General features: G+C 43.0%; 1 protein-coding gene across 1 annotated transcript; it reads right to left on the bottom strand.

The window, feature by feature from the left end:
* Window positions 1–11322: 11322 nt before the first annotated feature.
* Window positions 11323–12787, bottom strand: TMSB4X (thymosin beta 4 X-linked). Its single transcript, XM_054163457.1, has 3 exons — window positions 12665–12787; window positions 11950–12063; window positions 11323–11606 (listed from the first exon to the last, which is right to left on the bottom strand). Exons 2-3 carry the CDS (start codon window positions 12047–12049, stop codon window positions 11572–11574), a joined length of 135 nt encoding a protein of 44 aa, XP_054019432.1. The 5' UTR covers window positions 12050–12063; window positions 12665–12787; the 3' UTR covers window positions 11323–11571.
* Window positions 12788–25540: the final 12753 nt, after the last annotated feature.

Raw genomic sequence — 25540 nt, 5'->3', positions numbered from 1 at the left:
CACAGTGGACAGTCCATTACCATAGGTACTCTGAATCTATGGAATAAGCAAGCTATAAGAGCTCTCTAACATGAAGACATACCACAAAAGATAATGTCACTGACTTAATTAAATCGAATCAAATCGAATCCATATTCCATATTCTATAAAGAATCAAATCGAATCTAATAGAATAGAATAGGATAGAATTAACCAGGTTGGAAGAGACCTTTGAGATCATCGAGTCCAACCTATCACCCAACACCATCTGATCAACTAAACCATGGCACCAAGCATCCCATCCAGTCTCTTCCTAAACACCTCCAGTGATGGTGACTCCACCACCTCCCTGGGCAGCACATTCTAATGGCCAATCTCTCTTTCTATGAAGAACTTCTTCCTAACATCCAGCCTAAACCTCCCCTGACACAGCTTGAGACTGTGTCCTCTTGTTCTGGTGCTGGTTGCCTGGAAGAAGAGACCAGCCCACACCTGTCTACAACCTACCTTCAGGTAGTTGTACAGAGCAATAAGGTCTGCCCTGAGCCTCCTCTTCTCAGTGTATATGACTGAAACTGAGCATGGTGTTATAAATAATTCACATCTGCAAAGGTCTTGATCACATAATAAACTGATTTGTTTGAGCACTGGCAAGGAAGATCTGGGTACTTAAACCTGCCAAATCTTTGTTTGTCAGTGTGGTGTTTACTCATGTGTTGCACTGTTTATTGCCACTTTACTCAGCCTAGAGCATGCCCCATTCCATACACAGCCCTCCACAGAAGTGGACAGGGGTATTAACTGCTAGTGATTTCTTCATAACCATAAGCTTTTATGAGTTTGTTCTCCCCAGTGGCCCATTTTCTCTTAACACCAATAACAGATTAGGAAGATACCACGCCTGAAGACATGTGTGATTAAGATGCCCATAACACAGTGCTGATATAAGTTATATTACTTCTGTATAAAAATCAATAAAAGGGAATTTTAAAACAGATGTTAAGTACTGCATGGTAATCCAGTTTTCTATCTATCTTTTAATGCCACATGCATCTTTGGATACAACTTTGTGTGAAAGCTGATGGATGAGATGTTCTGTCCCACAAGAATCAGCGCTCTGGGCCAGAAACAAGTAACAAAAATGCCTGGGTACTCTAGATCACTTGGCAGAGCTGGGCATGAGGGGCTGGCCCTTTTCCCCTGCCCTCCTTTGTGCGGCTGTGCAGAAAAATGTTGGCAAAGGCAAGACTCTAGTTGGGGCTTGCTGCTGTCCTGGATGTATTCAGTTGAAGTCATGATCGTCCTTGCCATCACCTGCAGCTCTGTTTTGTTGCCTGTACTGGAGTGGATTTCCACTAAGTCCTGCAGAAATAACACTACTCTTATCCACTGAGCAGGGTGATGGTCAGTGCAGAAAAGCTGCAAACAAATAGTATGAGCTTCATTCTTTCAGCATTTAGAATCATACTTCATCTGGAAATAGCATCTTTTGTGAGTGTGTTATAAACAAAGGGGTTTCACATGCATTTAGGCCAGTTTTGCATCAGGTCAAATCCTGACCAAGAGCAAAGCTGTCCCTGCTGACTCTAACAAAAGGTGGCAATTATTCCTTGGACTCTAGATAGAGATTTCATATGTCTTTGCCTTAGAATATATGCCAGCCCCATTACATACAGTCTCATCTTATGCCACTGCTGACAAGGACATATAGAACATCCACATCCCTGCTGTGAGAGACAAGCATATGGTACTGATATAAAGCGTAATTGATTTCACTAGCACAGCCTGACCTGTAGCTCACAGGTGAGACACAAAAATAAAGGGATCAATAATCTGCTATTAGATTGCAATTCTTAATATGTGATATTGATCTTTCAAAACTCCCAGTGAACAATTCGTAATGGCTTCCTTTCTTTCTTTATACCCTCAGCCTCCTTCATTCTTTCTCCTTCCATATATATCCTTCATATGTACCTGTCTGAGCATTGCTGGAAGATGACACATAGGACAAAAAGATACACTGAGACATAATTACACTGGTATAGCTAACAGAAAAGACCTAGATGTTTCAAATGTCAGTAGATCTGAAGAAGTGTGGGCAGGATTTACAACACTAGTATGTTGCCACTGGTAACTGACTGCATTTTTAACCTTCCCACTGCTGGCTAGCAGCCTGAAAGAGAAGTCTAGAGACTCAGCGCCAGAAATAACCAAGCTCATTACAAGCACTAAAACTTATTGTTGTGAAGCTAAGACAAACAAAAGGGAAGGAATGCATAAAGGTTAGATAAGAGCTCTTTCTTCATGATGGACAGCTGACACAGCACCTAGCCCTTCCAGTTTGCTGACATGCCGCTGCTTTCCCCTGCTGGGTCAGCTCTGAGCAACCAGTTTTGTCCATTCCAGAAAGAGGTGAGAGGAAAGAATAAAGCTTTTGCTGGGAATAGTTTAAAGGCAGAGACATCTTGGGAAGAACATACTTGATGCAGTCCCACTGTCAAAAAGTTGGCAGCAGCCTCCTGCTGAGAGTGAGCAATTTGGAGACACCAAGCCATCTGACAGACTATTAGACTCTATAATGGAGTCAGACGTGTAATATGAAGGAGGGAGTAGCTGCTGGCAGCGGTGGTCGCCCACAGTGGATGTGATGAGAAAGGACTGAGATGACCAAGCTTCCTGAGCACATTAACAGTGATATTATTATGGTGCTTATGCAAAGAGAGTGGAACAAATTTAGGGAAGGAAACAAAATTCAGTGGAAAAAAACCCCCATATATGTGAGAAGAGAAAACCCTGAGATATGTAATTGCACTTCACATGCCATGCAAAGAAAGGGTATACTCCAGTTCCTTCTGAGAAGTGCTTGTTGCGACAGAGTCATACATATGAGGCACCATGAGAGCTAATATCATAACCTGGGGGGAGGGGAGCTGCAAGGGAAATTATTACCCTTAATTAGGCATTCAGATTAAAAACAGCCTGATGTGTAAGTGCTCTAAACATCTAGAAAAACTCACTGAAATGAAGGCAGTTCATACCCACTCATTTCATAGGGCCTTTACTTCATCAAGGAAGGAAATTTCATAAGGAATCTGTGAGCATCCAACTGCTCCATTTGTTTTATCCCTAAATATGCATTTAGGAGTCTTTCAGGCTACTGAATTGAAAACTAAGTGAACCTATTCCTGGTCTCAAAACACTATCTGCTGGGGGTGCGGGGGGAGGGTTGGTTGATCTTGGAGAGCACACACTGTAGATAGATACTCACAGTGTGGCCTTTGCTGAAAACAAATTCTGTGCCTACTGGCTCGTGAAGTCCAGCTGAAAAGCATACAGAAGACATGGTGCTCATGCTGCAATGCATGTGATTAAACAGCTCTGTTCCATTTAAAGACCTTTTGAAGAATGCCAGACTGTTCCTGGTTTTAACCTTTAAAAGGCAGCAAGGACTTTGAGAGCTACTTTGGCATTTCTCCGTGTAACCCACACCTCCCACATACAACAGAGACGACTTTAACAAGCAGAGCACCAGGGAAGCAGCCGTATATGGCTATGTACAGGCTATGGACCCCTGTAAAAGGATGCATCTCCTCCAGCAAGGTTTTTCACCTGTATTCCTCTTCACATCACACTAACTCCTCACACCGAGAAGTGGCATCATTTAGAACAGCCTCACATTTTCAGAGCTTCTCTTTCCCCTTCCACTTAAAGTTTTCAAGCCAACTACCAAGAGCAAAGCAGGTGAGAGATTTTTGTGTGCCTCCCAGAGCTGTAATTAAAGTGGCTACAAAAACAACAATAAAAAAAGAAGAAAGAAAAGAAAAGAAAGTTATGAAAGAAACACACACAATTTTTCTGGGAGCAATGTTCTTTGCCCGATCCAAGCAAGCTTGAGCTGCTTTTGTAGTTGCAAGCTATGGAGACAAGATTGCCTGGGATCCACCTCTCATGCCCTAACATGTCAAAGCAGTAGGGGAGCTCAGCTGCTAGGAGCTCTCTTATTCCTAGATCATGATGAAACAATGCAGTGGGACTAAAATCATTGATGTATTTAGCAACTCTCATCATTTTATGTGCTGCTTTGTTTGCTACTGCTCAATAGGAATGTTTGGATAAAACTCACTGTGTGGTGCTTTATCATGGATGCAATTTTACCACAGCCTCTATGATAACTTCTCCTAAGACCTTCTAGCCTTTCACCTAATCTAATGACAAAATGTTCTGAAGACCTAGGCAAAAGTTCCCTATCAAGAAAAGTGTTCATATGCAGTGTAGTATTCTTAGTCTAGTAATCTGTTTCTTTAAGTAATTGATTTACACGTGAGCTGGTTTGCCCCATCCCTAGGATGCAAAACAGCCTTAAACCAAACACTGAGCCTGAACTGGTAAGGTTGTAACTGATCTTTATTCCTGCATTCCTGCTCAATCATTTTACAGTGCTTCTGTGTATGACTGAATCTTCAGAACTAGAACCAACACTGCCTATCACTTCTCTCCAAAGAAAGCATGTTGTCAGTGCTTGTAATGTGAAATATATTGTTTGAGGAGGTTCCTATGTATTTTGAAATATATATTTCAAAAGAGGTTCCAAGAAAGGATTGAAACTAGCAATCACATATAACAAGGCTTCTTTTGATTCAACTAACCAATTCCCTCTGCTCTTAAAAAGTTCTCTTTCCATTGCACAAAATTTGTTCTTTGTGTTCTTTCTGACCCCATGGTGACAAAGAGATACCAGTGTCACTCACTCTTCTCACCTCTGGGCAAGAAGCAAAAGTGTAAGAAAAGGGATCACTCAACATCTGGACATCTGAAAAGAGCAGGCAAAGCAGGGCAAGGGGTACTGGAGCTGATATGACAGGCACATAGGAGTTCACAGCACCCAAAGCCAACTGTACCCAGCCAGCACCAGCCCTGAGACGAGCTGGAGCTAGCCTGGTTTTGCAGACCATGTAGCAATGAAATGAGGTGACAGGAAGGCTGAATAGAAATGTTAAAAACAAACAAAACAAAACACAAAAAAGGGCTCACCTGCCCTGGGGAGTGTCCTGGGACTGACCCCAAAAGCCCACCATGTGATATTTCCAGTGGTGTGCATCCCTGGGTGACACCCTGAGTGACCTGCCTAGATAGTTCCTCTTCATGAGAACCCAAAATTATATGAATAAACCTGCTGTGAGCCTGGAGGGTGCTCAGCATGCTGAAGATGGTTTCCTGTTTGGGAATGTAGATGCTTAGGGCCACATCCACTTTTCTGTTTGGGGATATCACTCTCAAATGGCTTTCTTTCCTGACCATTGGTTGCTCTAGTTGAGCATTAACAAAAAGGTGCAATGCAAAGAATGGGCTTTCTCAGGCTATTCTTTCTTAGTCCTACCCTCTAAACTTTCTCTCCTTCAGTGGCGATCAACTGCCTATGCTAACCCTAGAAATCAAAGCTAAATTTTAGCAATAAAACAAATGGTAGAGACATGCAGAATCATTGGGAAGTTGCATGCATGCAAAGGCACAGCTGCATATAGGAAGTCTGGCAGAAGCAGTCATCTGGCAAGAAGGGAAAGCAGATGGTCAGATTTTCAAGGCAGACTACGATCTGTTGAACCCTTGGGTCTACTTCATGTACAACTCAGCCACACTTGCAGTGGGCAGTCTTCACTCAGACTATGACTTTACCAGATCTGTGCCCATGAGTGAGCTCTGTCCCCACAGGAACAGTTTCTTGCACTACAAGCATCTTCACATTCCTGGTTTTATGACAAGCACCAAAGTGCTACCATAATACCTTGACAAAATATTATCGATAAAATCCAAACAGGCACTCCTTTGGTGAACTCTTCTGAACCAGGTTTACACCAGGGTGTAAACTAGTGTTGTCTTCTTATTGTCTGAGTTTGATATGGCCACATCCTTTCTAAGTGATGAAATCACACACATGACATCCTGGAAATGAGTTAGGAGTAGTTTCATTCTGGTTTTCTGCCTGGTTCACACCTTGGCAATTATAACTGTACAGTCTCAGAGAGGACCAGAAAAGCCTCTGCAGCTGATGTAAAGTTAGTGTAAAAAAAGTGACATAAACTGCGTAGTGCTGTCCATTACCAAATCAGGACCCTTCAGAGTGGTAAGAAAGTGTTATGAGCCCTTTGCCAAACAGCTGAAATTTTCACCCCCCAGGACATATCACACCAGGCCAGATTTTGTCCTGTGTGTAATACTAATTGCTGTTTCCACTGCACAGTGGGTTGGTGTAATTTCTGAGAGGCAGTGCTCAGTTTGGAGGGAAGGGCGAAGAATATCCCTGTGTTGGCTCAATTTTCTTACACAGGTTCGATGATATAGAGCAGGTAAGGTCAACTGAGATACATGAAAGATTAATCCAGCAAGCAATTGTTCAGATTATTAGGTAGCTGCAAAGTTCTCTACATCATTCTGCATCAAAATCTAGCTCTGCAAGGGGCCTTAAAGGTAAAGTCCAAAGCAGAGAGTGACAGTCTGAAGAAATATTTGTCTATTACAAAATATTTCAAAATGCTATACCAAAGAATTAGAAACCACACACATATATATGTGTGTGTGTGTATATGCATGTATATACATATATATCTATAGTTAGTTGTCAGATGCAAAGGAAGCACCATTACAGGAAATAAACCATAAACTACTATCTATCAAAATTCATAACCTGCATTAGGTAAGATCTGAACCATCTGAGAGCCTGAATTTCATCCTTTTGATCTGGAGGGAAGTAGCTTTCAGCCAGTTTACCTGTCTTATTTTATAGACATGAATGCTCCTACTGTAGATTCAAACTGCTAGAAGAGACTAGGGATGACAGAAAATGTTGGTAAACATGTAGATGCATTCCTCTTCTTGTTGTGTTGATTTTTTGGGGGTGGAGGAGGTTTTTTGTTTCTTGTTGGTTTGGTGTTTTGTTTTTTTTGTTGTTGTTGCTGTTTGTTTGGTTTTAATTTTTGTTTGTTGTTTGGTTATGGTTTTCAAACACATGTCTACTCAATTTGTAAGGGTATTCACTGTTTATTCATAGTATGCAAATAAAGGGCGCTGCAAGTAACTGTTCATTAAATATGCTGTGTCTATAAAGTGACAGGAGATTGTTTCCAGATCCAGATTTCAAGCTCTTTATGTAAAGATAAAATTATTAGGATGACAATTCTGGGAAAGTTTCTTTGTTGCCAAGAAGCCTTTGGACAACAGAATAATGACCTTTTTTTTGCTTGTTTCTGTTTTGATTGAACATATGAAAATGTTGGGGAAATTAAAATGCAGAAAATACATTTAAATTAGATTAAATTCACTAATTCCTTTGCAAAATACTGAGGAATGAAAGATCTGTGTTAGGTAAACAATAAATTCAGAGCCATCACAAAACCTGAGGCCACAGGAATTTTGGATTTTAAAAGAAAAAAGAAATGTAGCCTTTACAACCTCACTCTGCTATGCTTTGCATATCATGGCCTGAAACTAATGCTATAGATTTGACTGTGCTTTGCCATCAGCATCCTCTTATTGTGAGGGAGCAGTGGTTAAGAATCTCCCAGTTGCCAATTCTCATTATATTGCATGAATCTCATTGTGTCTGACATTTTAAGCCCAAGCTCCAGGAGACTGAAAAATCTCCAGAGAATCTCAGCTTTTGATTACAAGGGGAAAAGGAATGTTGTAGCCCTCACGATTGCAGAGACAAGAGGACAAGATGCGTCTTTGCTATGCTTCCAATACGATGAAGGCTAATTAACTGAAAGGTGAAACTAAACATCTTTGAGAACCCACTAGGCTTGATTTTTATTTTATTTATTTTTACCTAAGCAGGAAGGGGAGAAATTCAGAGGGGGGTCAGATATTTCCAAAAAATCTATTAAAAGCAATAGTGGGATTTTAGGTCATTAACTCCTCCTGAAAACAGACTAAAATGGGCTCTTTCTTGTCACAACCCACAGCATTTCAAGATAAGTGTATGGAAAAATCATTGTATCACAGGGACCATATCATATTAATCTATCAGACAGTGTAGAAATGATAGAAAAAAATGTTGTCTGGAATTGCCTTTCTCCAAATTAACAAAATAGCCCATTTAATTTACAATTTAGTTGCCTTGCCTGTTGAATTGAAAATGCACAAAGCTGGAGCATCAAATGATCTCACGGAAGGCAGATTTGCCAAGGCTGACATAGGTTGCTTTGCATAGTCATCCTAGTGTATATCAACAAATAAGCATGAGCTGCATTTTTCACTTCTTTACACCCTTTTCGTTATCAGCCCTGTGGAATTCTTGCACTGTGCTCGTTGTATTTTGTAGGATGCTTGGATTAGCACACGGTTCCTCATTAATAAAACTATGTTGTGCAGCAGCTGTATGTGGCAGCCATATATGATTACAATACACAATAGGAACTGTTCATTTCTACAGTGTTTCTAGGGAAGTAAAGGGTTACTAGGGGAAGTGGTATTCTATCACACATTCAGTATTGCACAAAAATAGCCTAGAAGACCGAAATGCTTGCATTCAAGTCTCCACATTTTTGTAATTTTAATACCACAACGATCTGTTTTGGCTATCGTTAGCACATGCTTTCTGTCCAACGTAAGCATGGCTAATGATATCTGGGGAGGTGTGTGAAAGAGGGAGGAAAATCTTTTCTTAAATATTGAGAAAGGAAGAAATTGTTTCAGTACTTGAGGGCAGAGCTACTCATGGTTAGCCTCGATGGAGCTGCTTCTCTGCTGGGGGCGGGGAGGCAGCACGCCAGACACTGTAAAGCCATCATCTCTTAGAGCTAGGATAATGTGGCTGCACAGCGTGTAAGATCAAAAACCATATGTGCCTTTCTGTTTCTGATGACCCTTTTTCATAACCACATTTTCAGCTGGTTTGTTGGGGGTTTTTTTCCAAGTTTGTTACTAGTGAAAGTTTCTGGACTAACAGCCAAAGAGATTTTTCTCCTTTATTAGCCACAACCAACAACTAGTGCAGATATAAACCCAAGCATTACAATCGATCCACTTGACCCTTAATTTTCATGCCATCAATTGGATTGCTGCAAAGCAGGTGTCAGATGTGACCACCTTAATATTGGCTGTGCAAAGCATGATGTGTATTTGCTACAGTCTTCTCTAAATATATGCAGAGAAAGAGCCAAACAAGGTGCAAGGGCAGGGGATGATAGGTTTGAGCAATTCCTGATTTTCTCCTGGAAGGTTTGCTTTCCATTTCATTTTGTATTTTATTCAGTCCTTGATGCCAGAAAGAGAGGTCCTAACAGTAGTTAGTAGCTTGCTGTCACAGCTTCTGAAAACAGATCTGAGCTTCACCACCTCTAATTACATGCCTGCGGCCACCAGGCACATCACACATGGTGGTACCCTTTGGCCAGCATTGTCTTCTGATCACTTTGTACTTGTGATTCTCAAGTCAGAGGCCTCATAGCTCATAGTTTTGCCAAATTACACTGGCTTACAGCATGCACTTTCATCGTCTTACACTGAGCTATGTATGCCTCATGTTTTACCTCTCTCAGAAACAGCTTGCTTTGGTTTTCTTCCCATAGATGAACCCACAGTAAGCAAGCACTTGTTCTACTCACTTGCGCACGTACGGTTCAGACAGTACGCTTCAGAATTTAGTCATGCTACATCCTGTGTTACCTGATTAAGATCAGTAGCTGGGAGTTGATTGTTTAATTGACTTTTCAGAAACTCAGCTAAAAATTTCTCTGTCTTTCCCATTGTATTTTGGGGATCAAATGAAAGCTTGGATCATTTACAAGCACAAGAAGTGGTTCGCTTCATTTGTGAACTCCTCAGCTGTGGAGATCCTTACCCCACCCAGACTTCACAAATCTCTCCATAGAATTTCATCAAACCATTGCAGGCCTGAACCTTAGATTCCAATCAAATACTCAATTCTGCAAGTTTTCTGCTGCTGTGGCTGGGGAGAGCACCCACAAGCATACAGCATCCCAGGGCTCCCTCCTTTGCTGGCAGTACAAACACCCACCAAACCTCCAATTAGAAGTGGAACCCCGCTGCTCTGACTGGTGCAAACTCAAGGATTTGTTGCTGCAATCGGAGGCTGCTAGGAAGGGGTGGTAGGATGAAACCCCAAATCTGCGTGACCCCTGCCAAGTCAGCAGCTTCAGCAAAACCAAGGCTTCCCCAGAGGGACTAATTTGCTTTATAGAAACTTGCTGAAATAAATACAGGCTCAGCCCATGAAGACTTGCCTAAGGCACTGCAGAACCATGCTCACCACCCTCCCACAGGCTATCTGACAGCATTTTTTTCCCCAGAATGTCAATTACTCACTTCAAAGCGAAGTGAGTAATGGAAGAAATCTGTGACTACTACAGTTAACTCCTACTGCTCTCCCTCACAGGTTTTACCTGCTATCACTTGAAGAAAAGTAGCCAGTAAGTGCCCCAGGCCTGAACAAACTGCCATAAGCGCGGAAAGTTGCTATTTGCATGTAGAATTTACTACCATGTTCATTTTCTTAAGTTACCATTTTTGCCACCAAATGATCATCCTTAAATTAGTCAAGAAACCAGCTTTTTATTCTTTGAAACAAATTCTCAGGATCAAATCGCCATTAAGAGATTATCGAAGTGTCCAAAACATGAGTAACAGCATAGTCAAATTTTATTTACGTAGGGCACCAACCACTAAAATAGCTTTAGGATAATAAAAAGCTCATGTTCAGTCTTGGACATATAATTCATCTTCCTTTAAATACTGTGTCAGCAGAACAAGCCTTAATTATTCATTTAAGCAATCATGGATTTATACAACCAAGCTTGAATCTCTGCAACAGTATGTAACTGTTCTCACTAAAAAGAGCTACGCTGTGGGAGGGGCAAAGCAATAAACGCAGCCAACTCCTTTATCAACCTCTACATTAAAAACAACGAAGAGTTAAAGCAATATACTCACATGGTAACAAATTACAAGACATGCAATTTTTTACTAAAAGCTAGCTTCGAGGATCACAGCTTTTATCTATTGGAAAAAAAAAATTAAATGGTGATTGAGGTTTGAGTCATCTCCAAAGGTTTTATAAGTATCCCATGTCTCAGTACCGGCTTTTATGCTTCAGATCCTTTGATACCGTTCTCCAAAGAGAGGACATAAATACCATCCAGGTTTTAAAACATTTTATTTGCATATTAAAAAAATTGTGCATTCCAATAATTAAAATCATTTGAACAAAAAAAAAAAAACAACAAAAAAAAATGGCACTCGATTAACTGCATTTTACAGCTCGCAGGACCTTGGTACAGCTTTGCATTTATTCGTGTGTTACTCTAGTTTACTGTAGTCCCACCCAAGTTCTTCTTTCATCAACATGCAAGCTCTTTCATGCCACCAGGACCAAAGCCAGACAGGCAGCGGGAAAGGCAGCGCCTTCATTCAGTGTCAGTAGTTCTCTCTATTCTTTTGATGTGAAAGGGGCAGTACAGTCATTTTAAACTTTATCCAACCTCTTTGCATCTTACAAAGTTAAACAGCTAAAAGAAGTAAAATAAGAAGGCAATGCTTGTGGAATGTACAGTGCATAATTTGGAAGGGAAGATTTCATTACGATTCACCCGCTTGCTTCTCCTGTTCAATTGCTGAAAGGGGGAAAAACAGAAAAGGAGAGAAAAAAAATGAAGATTGAGAGCCTGAAGTGCATTCATATGACAATTCCTACAATTTACAAAAATACGTGTATATGTGTCCGCGTGTATATATATGCATTGGAGCAGATACGTCAGTAATTGTAGCTTAAGCGCTCCTAGGCGGTGGGCTCAGGGTTTTGCATCTGCCACAGCCAAAGCCGCCTATTCTCCCTCCACCCTGCACCCGCCGCACCCCCGGCTCCCAGCCTGCCGCCCCTCTTTGTCTGCTCCCGCCTCTCCCCTCCCCTCCCTCCCGCCTGCCCTTCCCCACGCTTCCCTGCCCTCCCGCACTCACTTTCTTTTGAAGGCAGTGGGTTTTTCTCTTGCGTCTCTGTCTTCTTCAATTTGGACTTGTCAAATTTCTCGATCTCGGCCATATCGGGTTTGTCGGACATGTTGGCAGGTGACTCTACGCACACAAGGGTACAGCCGGTTACCCCCGGCGAGGGCTCGCCGTCCGCCACCCCGGGGTCGCGCCCACCGCACCCCTCCCGGGAAGCCGCGCCTCCCCGGGAGCCCGAAACTCAGCGCACGCAGAAAATAAGACGTTTATTCCCGGCATATTTAATAACTAGTAATATATTTTGAAGAGTCAGTTTAGCCCAGCATCAGAGACTGTGCAGCTCGCCGCCAGCTGCCTCCGGGGGCAACTCCCAGTATTTGCGCGCTGCGGAGTACAATAGAGGGGCGGCAGTCCGGTGCTGGACGCCCTTTTAACTGATTAAAGGAAAAATAATTACAAAACAAAGCCCTGGAACGGCAACAAAGCCAGTTTGAGGCTAGCACGCCACCGCCCTGCAGTGGCGCGGGCCCCAGACAGTAACAGCACCCCGCCTCCGCAAGACAATACCCTCCCCACATCCCCGCAACACAATAGCTCCCGCGCCCTGCCCGCAGTTCCTTCCCTTCCTGGGGTTCATACTACCTGTGCTGGGGTACCCGGGGAGGGGGATTGGGGGGGAGGGGTGCGGGGGGGGGGGGGGGGGAGAGGGGGGAGCAGCGGGACCCACCGGTGTCGCTGCGCGGTGATGCTCAGCCCCGCCACTCGCTGCTGCCGCCGCTCCGCACGCCAGTATAAAAGACGCTCGCTGGCGGGGCGGTTTTATCCCCGCGCCTATGCAAATTAAGATGATGTCACCCGCTAACCATTTTGCCGCTTTCCGTCTTTTTCTCTCTCGCTCCCCCCACCCCCCCCGCTTCCTTCTCCTCCCTCCCCACCCAGCCCTCCTCTCTGCCGCGCACACGGACACAGACACACACACATACAGCTGCAGCTACACGCGCATGCACACCCTGAGAGCCGAAAATCGCCCCGGTCCGTATCCCGGTCCCGGTCGTCGTTGGCTCAGACTGGCGGGAGGCGCCCCCGGGACGGTCCGGGAGGGCGGCCGCCGCCCCTGGCTCTTGGCCCTCGCCCCGCCCTGCGAACGCGTCCGGGTGGCCAGGGGTAGGAGCGAGGGCAGGGGAGTCGCCGCCAGCCAGGCTCCGCAGCGGCGGACCGCTGTGCTTGAGCTTCAGCACTCTACGTGCCCCACGGCCGGTTGAGAAGGATCAGCTCGCTGATTATGTTACTAAAATCTCCGGATTTGGAAGGAGAAAACGAAAACCGAAACCCTCGTTCCTTCAGAGCTCCGGGAGCTGCCTCCGCCCTCCCCTCCTCTGCCCCCGCTCCTTTTGCTGCCGCAGGGAGAGAAAAACCCCATCACTATCCTTGCCGCCCTGCTGCAAGGAAAGAAAAGAAGCCATGGCTGTTCTGGCAGCCCCGCTGCAAGGAGAGGATACAATCCCACGGATGTCCTTGCGGCCCTGCTGCAAGAGGATGAAAGAGAACACACGCCCCCACTCCCGCCCCCCGGCCAGGCCATGCTTTGGTGCCGGTCCGGCAGACAATGGCTTCGGCCAGATGCCGCCTGGCCCCAACTTCCCTGCCCAGCTCCCCAGAAACAGCTCGGCCCCGGCACTGCACTTCCTTCCCTCTTGGCCCTGGTTGCCTCTCTCCGGAGGCAGGAGAGCCAAGGCTGAAGCTGTGGAGGGTCCTGGGTGGGCCTCGCCTGCTGCCTCCCAGCGCTGCAGGGCTCCAGATGTCGCTAAAGGCTGGCTCGGGGAATTCGGACAATTAGCCCCAGGCAGCGTTATCTAGCTGGACGGGCAATTAGAGTTGAGCAGGGGGCAGAAAGGGGTGTATGGCAAGGGTGCCTCTCGTTTCTGCATTAACAGCGTTCGGTAATAAACTGAATTATTCACGTGGAAGAACTGAAAGACAAGGGGGTGTAGCTGTGCGTGGGGGTGTAGCTGTGCGTGTGCGTATGGCTGAATGACGAGGAGCTGGGGAAATCTCTGTGCCTTTGTCTGGCAGCAGCTCTGCAAGGGAGCGGAGGCATGCTTGCTTTCAAGGTGTGAGGTGGCACAGAAGCTGGGGAATTTATTTAATTTCTGCTGCTTCTGGGACATCTGTATGGAAATTGTGTAGCATATTGCCTCTTACTCCCTGCCCTCCAGCTGGATACCTGATGCGAGGGTGATTTGCTGATTAATTAATAGTCCTGAGCCATAAGCACTATTAATACATGCAAGCAGAACTGTAAATACATTTCAATAAATTCCCTGGGGATGCTGCTTCTTCTGTTTCATGGCTGTCATCTGCCCCTTGGCTCATCTTTTTTCATAGCATTTCTAGAGCTGTAATTTGAAGGGCGTAAAATCTGCTCTGCATGACAATCCCAATAATACCTGCTGTGGTGAACCAGGATTTCCAGTTGACTCAGCCTTCCTAAAGCCAAGCTCCTTCACATTTGAAGGTGTGGTGTATAAAGTCTCATTCTTCAAAATGGATGTGAACAGGGTGTATATCTGACATCGATGGTGCAGACTTTGAAGTTTTCTTGTGAGCCAGGGCCTGTGTGAGACTGAAGGCCAAAGGAATCACTTAGGAAAGAAATGGCAAGGAATATATCATATTAGTTGGGAATATTTATAGGTTTTCACACTAAAAGCATTCCCAAGGTATCTCCTATGTTGGACACCATCTAACACTGCTAGCTTTTGAGCAAGTTCTGCAAAACAAATTTATGGCCTTTTACTGCTTCAAGGCTTTTGAGCTGTACCTTGTGACAAGAATCGTGACATTTCTGTGCTGATCAGTTAATCAGCATCCTTCAGTTAATCAGCATCCTCAGTGATGTTACGGCCTCAGAATTTTCAGTTTTGCTAGGGATTGTTTTTTGGCATCTTAAGTGAGGTTCCATTTAATATAAATATTTGGAATTATTCTCCTCTGCAGCTTCTGCAGTTGCTCACCTGTGTGTCTGAGCAAATCTATTCCCTCAACCTTGGTGTGGGAAATGCACTCCTGAAATTAAAGAACAGTGAGCATCTGTGGGACTGGGGCCTGATTTTTCAGAACCCTCTTGTCCAGTAGCAGTACTGCCTTCTTTTGGTCCTACTAATCTTGGGATAGAGCCACAGATCCCTTAAATCAGTGCAATTCACAGCCTCAGAGGGAGTTTTGCTGCTTCCTGCAAATCAGACACCTCTGATGAGTTTAGATTCAGTTACAGATTGATTAAAGGTTTACCCTTTTACTGTTTCTTTGCCTTTATCTTTTCTGGTGGATTAACACTGGGATAGTCACGGTATCTTAGAGAAATCATCTGTACTTTACTACATATATGAGGACAATACTGTTTCTCTGAAGCAAAATCAGGGTGTTGCATTTTGGTGTCGGGACATAGGCTCATTTCTGTAAATGAAAATCCTCACTATAGCATTTTGTATTCGTGGTATAGCAGCAGAAATGGCATATCTCTGATGCTTGCTCCTGTTTGCTGCTATTTGGAGAATGCAAAGAAGGTGCATGTTCCTACAAGACTACCACATGTCCAATAACTTCTGAGAATAAAGAACTCCAAAGTACATTTGGATAGGGAAGAGCTGACATCCACAATAAATGTTCTAGGCTACCTGATGTAAAGGATAGCTTAGAAATTCTTGTTTTGGGTATTGATGAGTTGCTTTTTTGGAGGGTTGTTTGTTTTTGCCTCATATGTTTTGTTTTGTTTTGTTTTGTTTTTGTCAGCAGTTTCTTACTGTGATTATTAAAAAAAAAAAACAACAAACAAATCAGTCAACAAATATTTGGTGGTGTAGAACCGTGCCAGACATGCACTGTCTTGGTCATTTGCATGCTAAAGGGGAGCGCTTTTCAGCACATTGCTGACCCATTTGCAAGAAGGAAATTGGATCCTGGCTGAGATAATTTCCAGCTAACACCTTTGGGTGTTTCAACTAGAGCAAAACTGCAAGTTCTTTCTTGCCTTCTAGGAAACTCACATAGTAGGAAAGGTAGTAACTGGTAAACCATCGTTCTTATGTCTCGTTTGCATATCCATGTTTGAAGCCTTGTAAAAGCCATGAACACTCTTTTTCCAAGTAAGTATGTGCTGCTTCTGGTTGTGAAAATGTGATGATAAAAGACTTGCTCAAGGCCATGCAACAGGAGCTTAATTAGATATTAACAGATGTCAGTGAAAGTGTCTGTACCTCAGATTGGCTTCAGGAGGCTTTTCCTTGAGCTCTGTTTGAAGAATGTCTTGAAACGATCAGGAGCACAAATTTTCTAACCTTATGCTAATTCTTCCATAGAGTCTATGCATTTGTTATTAAAACAAACAAACAAACACAAACAAACAAACCCCCCAAACCAAACCAAAACCAAACAAAACCCCCAAATCAACCAAACAAGTAATTAGGGGAACCTGAAATGTCTATGTCGTAAAGCACCCGAGAATAATTCCCATCTCAGCCTATTATTCATAATGGGATCCCAGGCACATCAGACTGGTAAGATAAAAATAAACTCTGTATGAAAATTTCTCAATCATATGGAAAATAAATTAAAGGAAGGGAAGCCAAGTGATTGTTTTCCAGGTCTCAGTTTCACATGTGAAATCTTCTTTTCACATGCTTGACTCTGAGAGAGAATGCTTTCTCTCACTCTATATACTGCTAGAGGAAACAGGAGTTGGCAGTGATCCTGAGACCTTAAGAGCGGAGACGATCCCTTTGTGTAGTTTCTTACTGAACTTTCTTGCTGCCATCAGCAGAAGGATGTTGATGGTGACATCAGGGATTGGGTGGTCAGTTGTTCAAATGTCAGAGCGTATTTTTGTAGTGGGTCACGTTCCACCAAATGTTACCAGTATTGCAAACAAAAAAGGAGTAAATAATTCATGGGGCAACCTCCCATCCCACATCACCTTAATTTCAGAGCAAGGATTGCAAAATGCCTGTCCTTGCTGGACAAATACTGGCACTAATAGGCTTTAGAAGTAGCGGCATTTCCTTTTTAACTGCGCTTGACCAAAGCAACTTCACAACAGGTCTTGACTTTAGGAAAGCAGTGCTCGAGGTGGGAGGAGAAGCCAGTCTGCAAAGCTTGAATTCCTGCACGGGAAGCTGAATACCTTCAAGTAGCAGATGCTTCTCTCACACCAGTTTGCCTGCCTCTGCTTTCCCTGCCTTCCCTGTGCCCATAAATACTAAAAGAGCATTGGACCTTTCTTCTAGAGCGTGCAGAAAGCTGTGGTAAAGCAGCAGTTTGGAAGCCAGGCCATTTGATACTTCAAGTGGAAGACTGCCTGTGTAGAGTCAATAAAAAGCAAATAAGATGTGGGGGCCATCAGCTATGGCTTTTGAGGGATTATCATCATATTCTGAAATTTTTAATGAATGGAGAAGAAGAAAGAGAATGTTTCCAGCTTTCAGAAAGATTTCTTCAAGTTTGCAGAGAACCACCAAGCTTTTAATTGTTTATCTTAGGTGTTTCACTCAGGGGATATTTTCCAAAGGTGCCTTAACTGAAACTGTCCAAATGACCTGTTTCAGCTGGAGTTCCTTGCTGCCCAATGCAGGCACAAACACTCTGTTTAAAAGATATCTCTAGAAGCAGTTTCTGGTTTGCAAAGTACCTAAGAGAACCAAACCCAATACTCAACAAATCTCATGCCTGAATAGGACATTTCTGTGCCAAATCTTCGCAAGTGCTTGTCATCACTTTCTGGATTTTGCAGCACTATGTCTTCCCTCTTGTTTATGTGAGTAAAAAATGATAATAATGAAAGTGTGTAAGCGACAACATCAGCATTCTGCATCACAAAAGCACGATGAATCATTTCTTCTAGTGCAGCTCACCAATCCCTTCATCCTCCAGCGTTAGGCTTCTCATAAGTGAAGCTGCTAATTTTACAGCCTGAGCCTGGGTGTCAACAGAGCATTCAAAGAGAAATCTCAGGGAAATGGGGAGACCAAATTTTTATGTTCCCATTGAATGTAAGTTTCTTTCAATGCAAAGTTAGAGAGCGTGTTCTGTACTCAACACACAATCAAGTCAATATGTACAGAAGACAAGGTGGCCATTCTTATCAGAATTCCTTTGAAAAAGGGATGACCAAAGTAAACACATAGAATGAAACAATGACTGATAATGTCAAACTGCTTAGGCTATTGTGTGGGCTTTGGCAGTCCCTTTGGGGATTGCCAGTCCACTTTCCCGTAAGGAAGAGAATGGAGATAGGGAGATACCCATCAGTGAACATCCCCAGGATCCCACTCAGAATGCTGTACTGTGGATGAGTTGCAGAACAACAAAATATACCTGATGTCATTAATTAGGTGAATTATGTTATTCCAACAGTGGGGTTCCCTCTCTCCAAAGCTGAGATTCTCATGGCATAACTTGACATGATAGAGAAGAGTCACCTAAGTCAGTAATGCATGAATGTCATGGTTTAACCCCCACCAGGATTAATTAATTTATCTTGGAAAACTGCACTACCCTTGAGACCACACCTGTGCTGCTATCTGCTCTGCATATAGCTATCTCTGAGCTGGCTTTAAACTAGTGGCAACTTGGAACTCACCCCAGGTTTATTGCTCTGTGTTGATTTTCTTGGGTGGATTTTACTACTTGTTCTTAATGCTGATAGCTATATCTGAGGCACACACTTTAAAACCATCTTAGGCATATTCAGCTGTCTCCTGCCTTTGTGGTTTTGAGTCTCCAAACCCATATAAGTGCAACAATCTTTTGTAAAATTGTAGGCAGGCAAGATTTTCATGTGAGTTTATCTATTTACTCTTTTTCTCCACTAATACCTTCTTAATTTGATTTATTTTTAAGGGGAAAGGGAAAAAAATAAAGCTTGCCAGCCAAACCTGGTCCATCTCCTTGATATTCAAGCTTTCACCAAGGTAAATAGTGAATTATGGAGCTGTTCACGTAAAGCATATCCAGTCATTTAAACTTTATTTATGCTTTCCTCACAGTGCCTGTTTGTAAAAGGCAAGGGAGAAGTGCTTCCTGTGACTGCCACAGCCATGGATTTCAGCTGCCTCTGCCAGTGACAGGGACTAGGAACATGTGTGTCTGTGTGTTGGGACTGTTACCTTCTTGAGAATGAAACACACAATTCCTGGAGCACAGAGTCTTCATCACCCCTCCAGTGTGTGTGACAAAGAAGGTCGCCCTGGCATTCAAACAGCTCCTGAAACTTTCAAGTGTCTTGCCTGCACATTCCTCTTTCAAAGCAGAAGGGGAGTTACGATGTCTGTGCAAACAGACGTGGGGACTGGGAGTGGCATCCACTGAAGTAAAGTCACACTCATGTGATGTTCGAGTTGAAAAGGATGCCTCCCTGGGTGGGCATTTAGGATTTTCCCAGACTTGTCTGTGTCTCACTTTCCCAAACAATCTCACCTTGATTAATACTACTGTTGGGGCAATTAAGGCAGGTGTGCAGGGGGCTTGGGAAAGCACCTCTTTGCCCGTGGGAATATCCAGGCTATTCCACACAGAAGGGCACAGTCCAGGGCTAGAGATTAAAGATTGCTGAAGCTTGTGATTTTTGTGTTTAAAATACCAGGCTTAGAGAAATACACCCAAGGACAGGGTCACTGGCAGTAAGAAGTAGTGGGAGGAACAGATGGAGCGGAATCCATTTTACCTTGCAGGAAGAGGAACCCTCAGAATTACTCACAGCTTCTGTTGGTAGCAGGGTCTGTGTCATCTGCTCACTCAGGTGCCACCTCTGCCGCTCATTTTCACTAGGTATAAATTTGTTTATGTCTTAGAGAAACAAAAACATTCCCTGGTGTGTTTTAAGGTTGGTAGGAAGCTACTGCACACGTGCACAGGAAAAGCAGCAGCAACACCAATAGGTATTGACGTAGTGGGGTCATTGCCAAAACACGTCACTGCAGGCAGGCAGGCAGACAGGCAGAGGTCGTTTCTGCAGAGCTTTACAGCTACTTTGCACCTGAATGAAGATAATCACGTCGGAGAGGAAAGAGAAAAAAATATGGAAGTTTCAATTTTTCAGTCCACGGGTGAGATTGAGTCCAGCTTCCATTTACTACAATTGTTCAATGATTCAATGTGTCTTAAACAGAATGGACGTGAAAGTGGGGATAGTATCAAAGCTCCCAAAGGGAACACATCACCTATATGTGTAGCCTCCGTATCTTCTGCTTATTAGTCTCCTACACTTGTAATATAAGTTTTATTTCACAGCTACCACCTTGATAAAATCAGAGTTGTGAGAAGAGAAAGAGAAGCAGCCCCATAAATTGAACTAGATGTGAAGGTTGTCTGTCTCTCCCCATAATCACGCCTGCATGTGCAGATCCCATGCTGTGCAAACAGTTTGCTCCACTAGCAATGAACTGCTGCCACCAGTGGGCTGTGGTTTGTATTGACGTACGCTTGTGATGCCACACATCTGAGATGCTTGTAACAATAGCCAACAATATTCCAAGACTCCATGTCTAAAAAGAGGCCACATCTGCACAGGACACTTGGAGGGAGACATGTACTAGACCAGAAATTTCACATCCATCTCTGCAATACATGCCGAGTGTAGATGTTACTCTCTTAGTTTGGACACACTCACAAATTCCATAAGGCAGTAATTTTCTCATGATACACTTCACATCTGCTAGTGTTAGTCCTCCCACACTGGCCTATGTGGGAGAAATATGCTTGTACATCTATAAATCACAGAGATTAAACTTTTACTTGTGATTGCCGTGGGCTTGCACAGATCAGTATTCAAGGAATCACAGGCTTTAGATACTGAAGAGTAGGTTCAGCAGGAAAGACACAATACTTGGAAAATAAGATAATAAGGTAATAATTATTTGGAAGGTGAAACAAAGATTTTGAATTTTGGTTTTGTCCATTTTAAAAATAAACCCCAATAAAGCCATAAATGAAACCCCTACTATTTGTGGAGCAAGTGTGAAGAGAAGAAGTCAGAAGGAAATCATAGACTCATAGAATCAATAAGGTTAGAAAAGACCTCAGAGATCATCAAGTCCAACCTATCACCCATCACCTCATGACTAACTAAACCATGACTTCAAGTACCACATCCAATCCTTTTTTGAACACCTCCAGGGGCAGTGACTCCACCACCTCCCTGGGCAGCACATTCCAGTGGCCAGTTACTCTTTCTGGGAAGAATTTCTCCCTAACATCCAGCCGAAACCTCACCTGGCACAGCTTGAGACTGTGTCCTCTTGTTCTGCTGCTGGGTGCCTGGGAGAAGAGACCAACCCCCACCTGGCTGCAACCTCCCTTCAGGTAGTTGTAGAAAGCAATAAGGTCTCCCCTGAGCCTCCTCTTCTCCAGGCTAAACAACCCCAGCTGAACAGTTTCCTGTTTTTGGTGAGAATGAAAGACCCAGTGATGGGGAACCTGCAGTCAGAGCGTGAAAGGCACTTGCTTGTTATCAATTTAATTAGCAATCTTGTAAGTCAGAAAGACACCCCAAAGGCTTTGAAGAAGCAGGTCTGCAAGGAATCCATATAAATCTCATTACAGTCAACTGCTGGGCAAGTACTTTGCTGGGTAGACAGCACTGTATATATTTTATTCAATTGAAGGTTTGTATGGGTTCATTAGTTGAATTATAATTGGAGGTTTAACATATGCTCAGAAAATATTCTATGATGTGTTAATATTCCTTCTGGAAAATATTAAGGTATTTTGCTTATGAGGACTGGTAGAGGAGAAGATAAAAGGAAATCAATATCTTTTTTTTTTTTTTCATTTTTAAAAAACAACCTATGTGAGAGATCTCTTATAGGGAGTCTGAACTCAGATAGTGAGGCAAAAAATAGTGCCATGGATTAGAGACAGTGGGAAGAACAGGTTTGAAGCAAATATTCAGGTCTGAGTGTGGTAAGTAATCGACATGGGAGAATTGCAAGGACTGACACAAAGACCTCTCTATGGAGGTTTCCACATCCCCTTTTGATGTGGGAACCCCACTGTCCTTTGGAGTGAATCAGGAGGCTTTACATGCCTTCAGGAGAACACAACAGTACTGTACATTGGCTTCATAACCTTTTTTTTGTGGGGGTCTTGCCAATCTCTTCTCGATGTCATGGGACAACAACTCCCAAGGGTAATTTTCAGTTGTGTTAGAAATCATTTTGCCATGTGTAGATGCATTGCATTCTCCACTCCCTGGGGTCCAGTTTTATTGCATGAGAGCAAGTGATAGACAGATATCCCCAGTTATTCTATTTCCTCTGAGTTTTTCATTTCCTTTATTAAGTCTTCACCAGGATACATTTTCCTGTCCTCTTTGGAGGGTAACCATGTGCAGCCCTTGTACCTCCATGTCTGAGCCACTGGTCACTCAAGGGGCTTGTGTCCCACCACCCTGACACCAGCACCAGCAAGTATTTCAGCAAAGACAAAGGACAAGTGTTAGGGCTGATGCAATGACTACACAAGCAGCTCCCTTAATTGGGTCAAAACATTGCCTTCTCCTTTCCATTTGGATGGAGATGGAAACTGTAGTGTGTTGGATGGTTCATCACACCAACAACTTCCACAAACAGGAAGAATTTTAAGCTCTCTTTTTGCAAGGGAAGGTTCTCTGTGGTGTCTGTCCTGGCTCTGCTTCTTAGAAGAGGCACTGAACCACCAAGTCGAGGTGGCATGGGGGCAGCTGCCACTGTGTAGCAGCCACAGCACCCTGAATAAACATAGGAGCAGAGCAGCAGCTCTGCTCCTGGCCCAAAATGCTCCAGCATGTAAAGCTGCTTACTTCATATTATAGTGATCATAGGGATAAGGGAACAGTCATAAATCTACACGGTCTGAATAAGGATCTTACTAACAGATGCCAATAATTAAGGCAGGTGAAGCAACAGATAATTGCTTACCTGTTTTCTCATCTAATCCATATTTCAGAGCTTATTCACTGCCTCTCACAGGACAATACGTTTTCTCCAACATATTTGGTAGCATGGGGAATGAAGTGTTTGAAAGAAAGAGAAAATGAGTTTTTCCATTGCAAAATACTGAAACCCTCTGTGCTGACAGAATGTGAAGGCAAATACCTAAACAGATTCACCTATTTCTCTACCCAGCTGTAGGGAAAAATTTTCTCTCTCAGGCAGGCAACCCTGAAAGGCTCCACTTCCTGATGGAAGTTGCAGTTAAAATTAGCACACCTGCCCTATGGTGTTATCCAGACAGTTCCTGCTGCAGGAAAAGGAAAGATGATGCTTAATTTTTACAGAGAAAAATCCATCTTGTGAAGGCAGTGAAGTGATTCTCAGGGCAGGATATGAAGCGCATCAGCTTACCCCAGCCCACTCACCCATTTGAATAGGAAGTGATGCCCTGTAAGGCACTGTGAACTTCAGAACTTCTGGGTTTTTTTCAATGAGTATGATTGTGTTAATTCCCATTCTGCACAAATATTGCAGGATTAAAGGATATCCACTTCTCCTGAGAGGAGATTCTTTACATCTTGTAGTTCTCAGAGAGAAAAAAACACCACGCCAAACAAACAAAACAAAAACCCCCACCTGAATACTGAGTTTACTTTAGAGGTCACAAAATACCTTCTTCAGGCCTTTGAAAGCCATAACTTTCAACATAACAAACTATTATCACGCCATGAAGTTTTGTGACTCTGTGTGTGCGTGTTCATGTGCGTAAGTGTGTGCTTTAGTGTGAAATAAAGTGAAACACAGTTTATCTTTTCTCTACGGATGCCACTCTTTGCCTGATTCCCCATCTTCTCCAAGCCTTCTCACACATTCCTAACTGTCCCTTTTTCTTTGTATACCTGCCAGATTCCTCCTCTGCCCACAGAAAAATTTCTGGCATGTCTGTCACTCTGTTTATATAGTTGCCAGCACAACTGTTCCTGCTTGCTTCTTAGTTTTCTAACAATAACACCAGACCTGATTTGAAAGCACAATGACATTTGAAAATGGCCACCAAATTAAAAATACCAAGATAACAATACTAAACACTAAAATACTTTCATTTCTTCCCATTTCTAAACAAGAACTCACACTTGTCTTCATTTGCTCTACTTGCCTGACCCCTTCAAAATCATAGCAGCCAGCAGCACTCTGCTGAATTCGCTGTACATTCATTCACCACCTCTGCATGACCTTGCCTCACTAAGCCCCTGAGTGAGGCCAGCTGAGCTGCCATTTAGACTCCCCCCATCCTTTTTTTTGAGAAAGAAACTGGAAGGGAAATATAGAATGATTTTTTGTTGCTGTTGTTTTGGGTTTGGTGGGGTTTTTTTGGTTGTTTGATTTGTTTTGTTTTGTTTTTCCCCCATTCAGGGATATCATCTCTACTAAGCCATATAGTTCCTGAAATAAAAGGTCTTAAAGTTGGGATTTATTTTCTTTAAGCCAATTGTTTGAATAGTTAGTCATCTAAAGTTAGTCACTGCAGGCTCCTTCTGTGCAGCCATATAGGGAAATGTGCATTATCCTAAGACTAAGGTCTACTGCTGGCCAGATAAATCCATAAATCCTCTAAGGAATGATGTTTCTCACTGTTGACTAGAACCAGAGCCCAACTTACTCATTAAAATTAGTGGATGTGCCTCCCCGCCTTGGTCCACCAGTAAGCAAGGTATCCCTGCTGTGCTGTGGATGAAGGGTTAGCAAAAATAAAGTGGTTGATCTTCTAGTGAGTGTGGCAAATGTTCTTTGTGTCATAATTTCTTAATGCAGCTACACAAGCATTTGCAAGGTGCAAAATTACAGATCTAGTCCAGCTAGAATTCTTACTGAATTACATCATGACATGTTAAGTGGATGCTGAATTCATTACCATAGTGGAAGCCAATTGTGTTTTGCTTCCATTTGCTTGGCTGCATTTGCTCATTCCGTCTGCCTGAAGGATTGCTCCCAAAGTTTTTAGACTGCATGCTTGAACTCTATGCTGTGTTTGTCAAACAGATGCCATCATTTGTATGTAATGCTTATTTTCAAAACAAAACTTTTAGTGTCCTTCCTATCCTCCAACTACCAAAATACCCCCAAAAAACTCAACCAACCAAACAAATTAATCTTACCATAACATGTCTGAGAATTCTACAGCTGGTGCTGTAGGTAAGCCAGTGAAAATAAACTCCTCCAGGGAAGTAAACATGTTCCAAAATCATTATTTTATTATTATTTTTTAAACAAAGAATAGATTTTTTTTTAATATTAATTTGCATATTAATTATGATGGTGATCTACAAAGGAATTTAATAATATGCTTGACTTTAAGCACACAATTAGTCTCATTGTCTATTCAGATGCTAAATGGAATCCTCATGCACTTTGTTAAACATAGATACGCTGCCAGAAGGTGTTGCTGTCATTAGATTGTTACAGCAAGGCATAGATGAAGCTTATGGCAGAATTTCCCTGATCAGCATGGTCATTATTAAGGAGATATTCTTTCAGAGAATATGATTGGGTTTTTACAGGCTGTCCTCAGTAAAAGCCACATTTTGTGTAGTATATAGGAGAGTGCCTTTTACAACATTGCTGATCATATATGCTACCAT

Source organism: Dryobates pubescens, chromosome 8 (assembly GCF_014839835.1).
Source record: "Dryobates pubescens isolate bDryPub1 chromosome 8, bDryPub1.pri, whole genome shotgun sequence".
In the NCBI taxonomy this organism is placed as follows: Eukaryota; Metazoa; Chordata; class Aves; order Piciformes; family Picidae; genus Dryobates; species Dryobates pubescens.
Note: the sequence above shows the minus strand (reverse complement) of the source record. Positions and strands in the feature narration are given on the sequence as shown.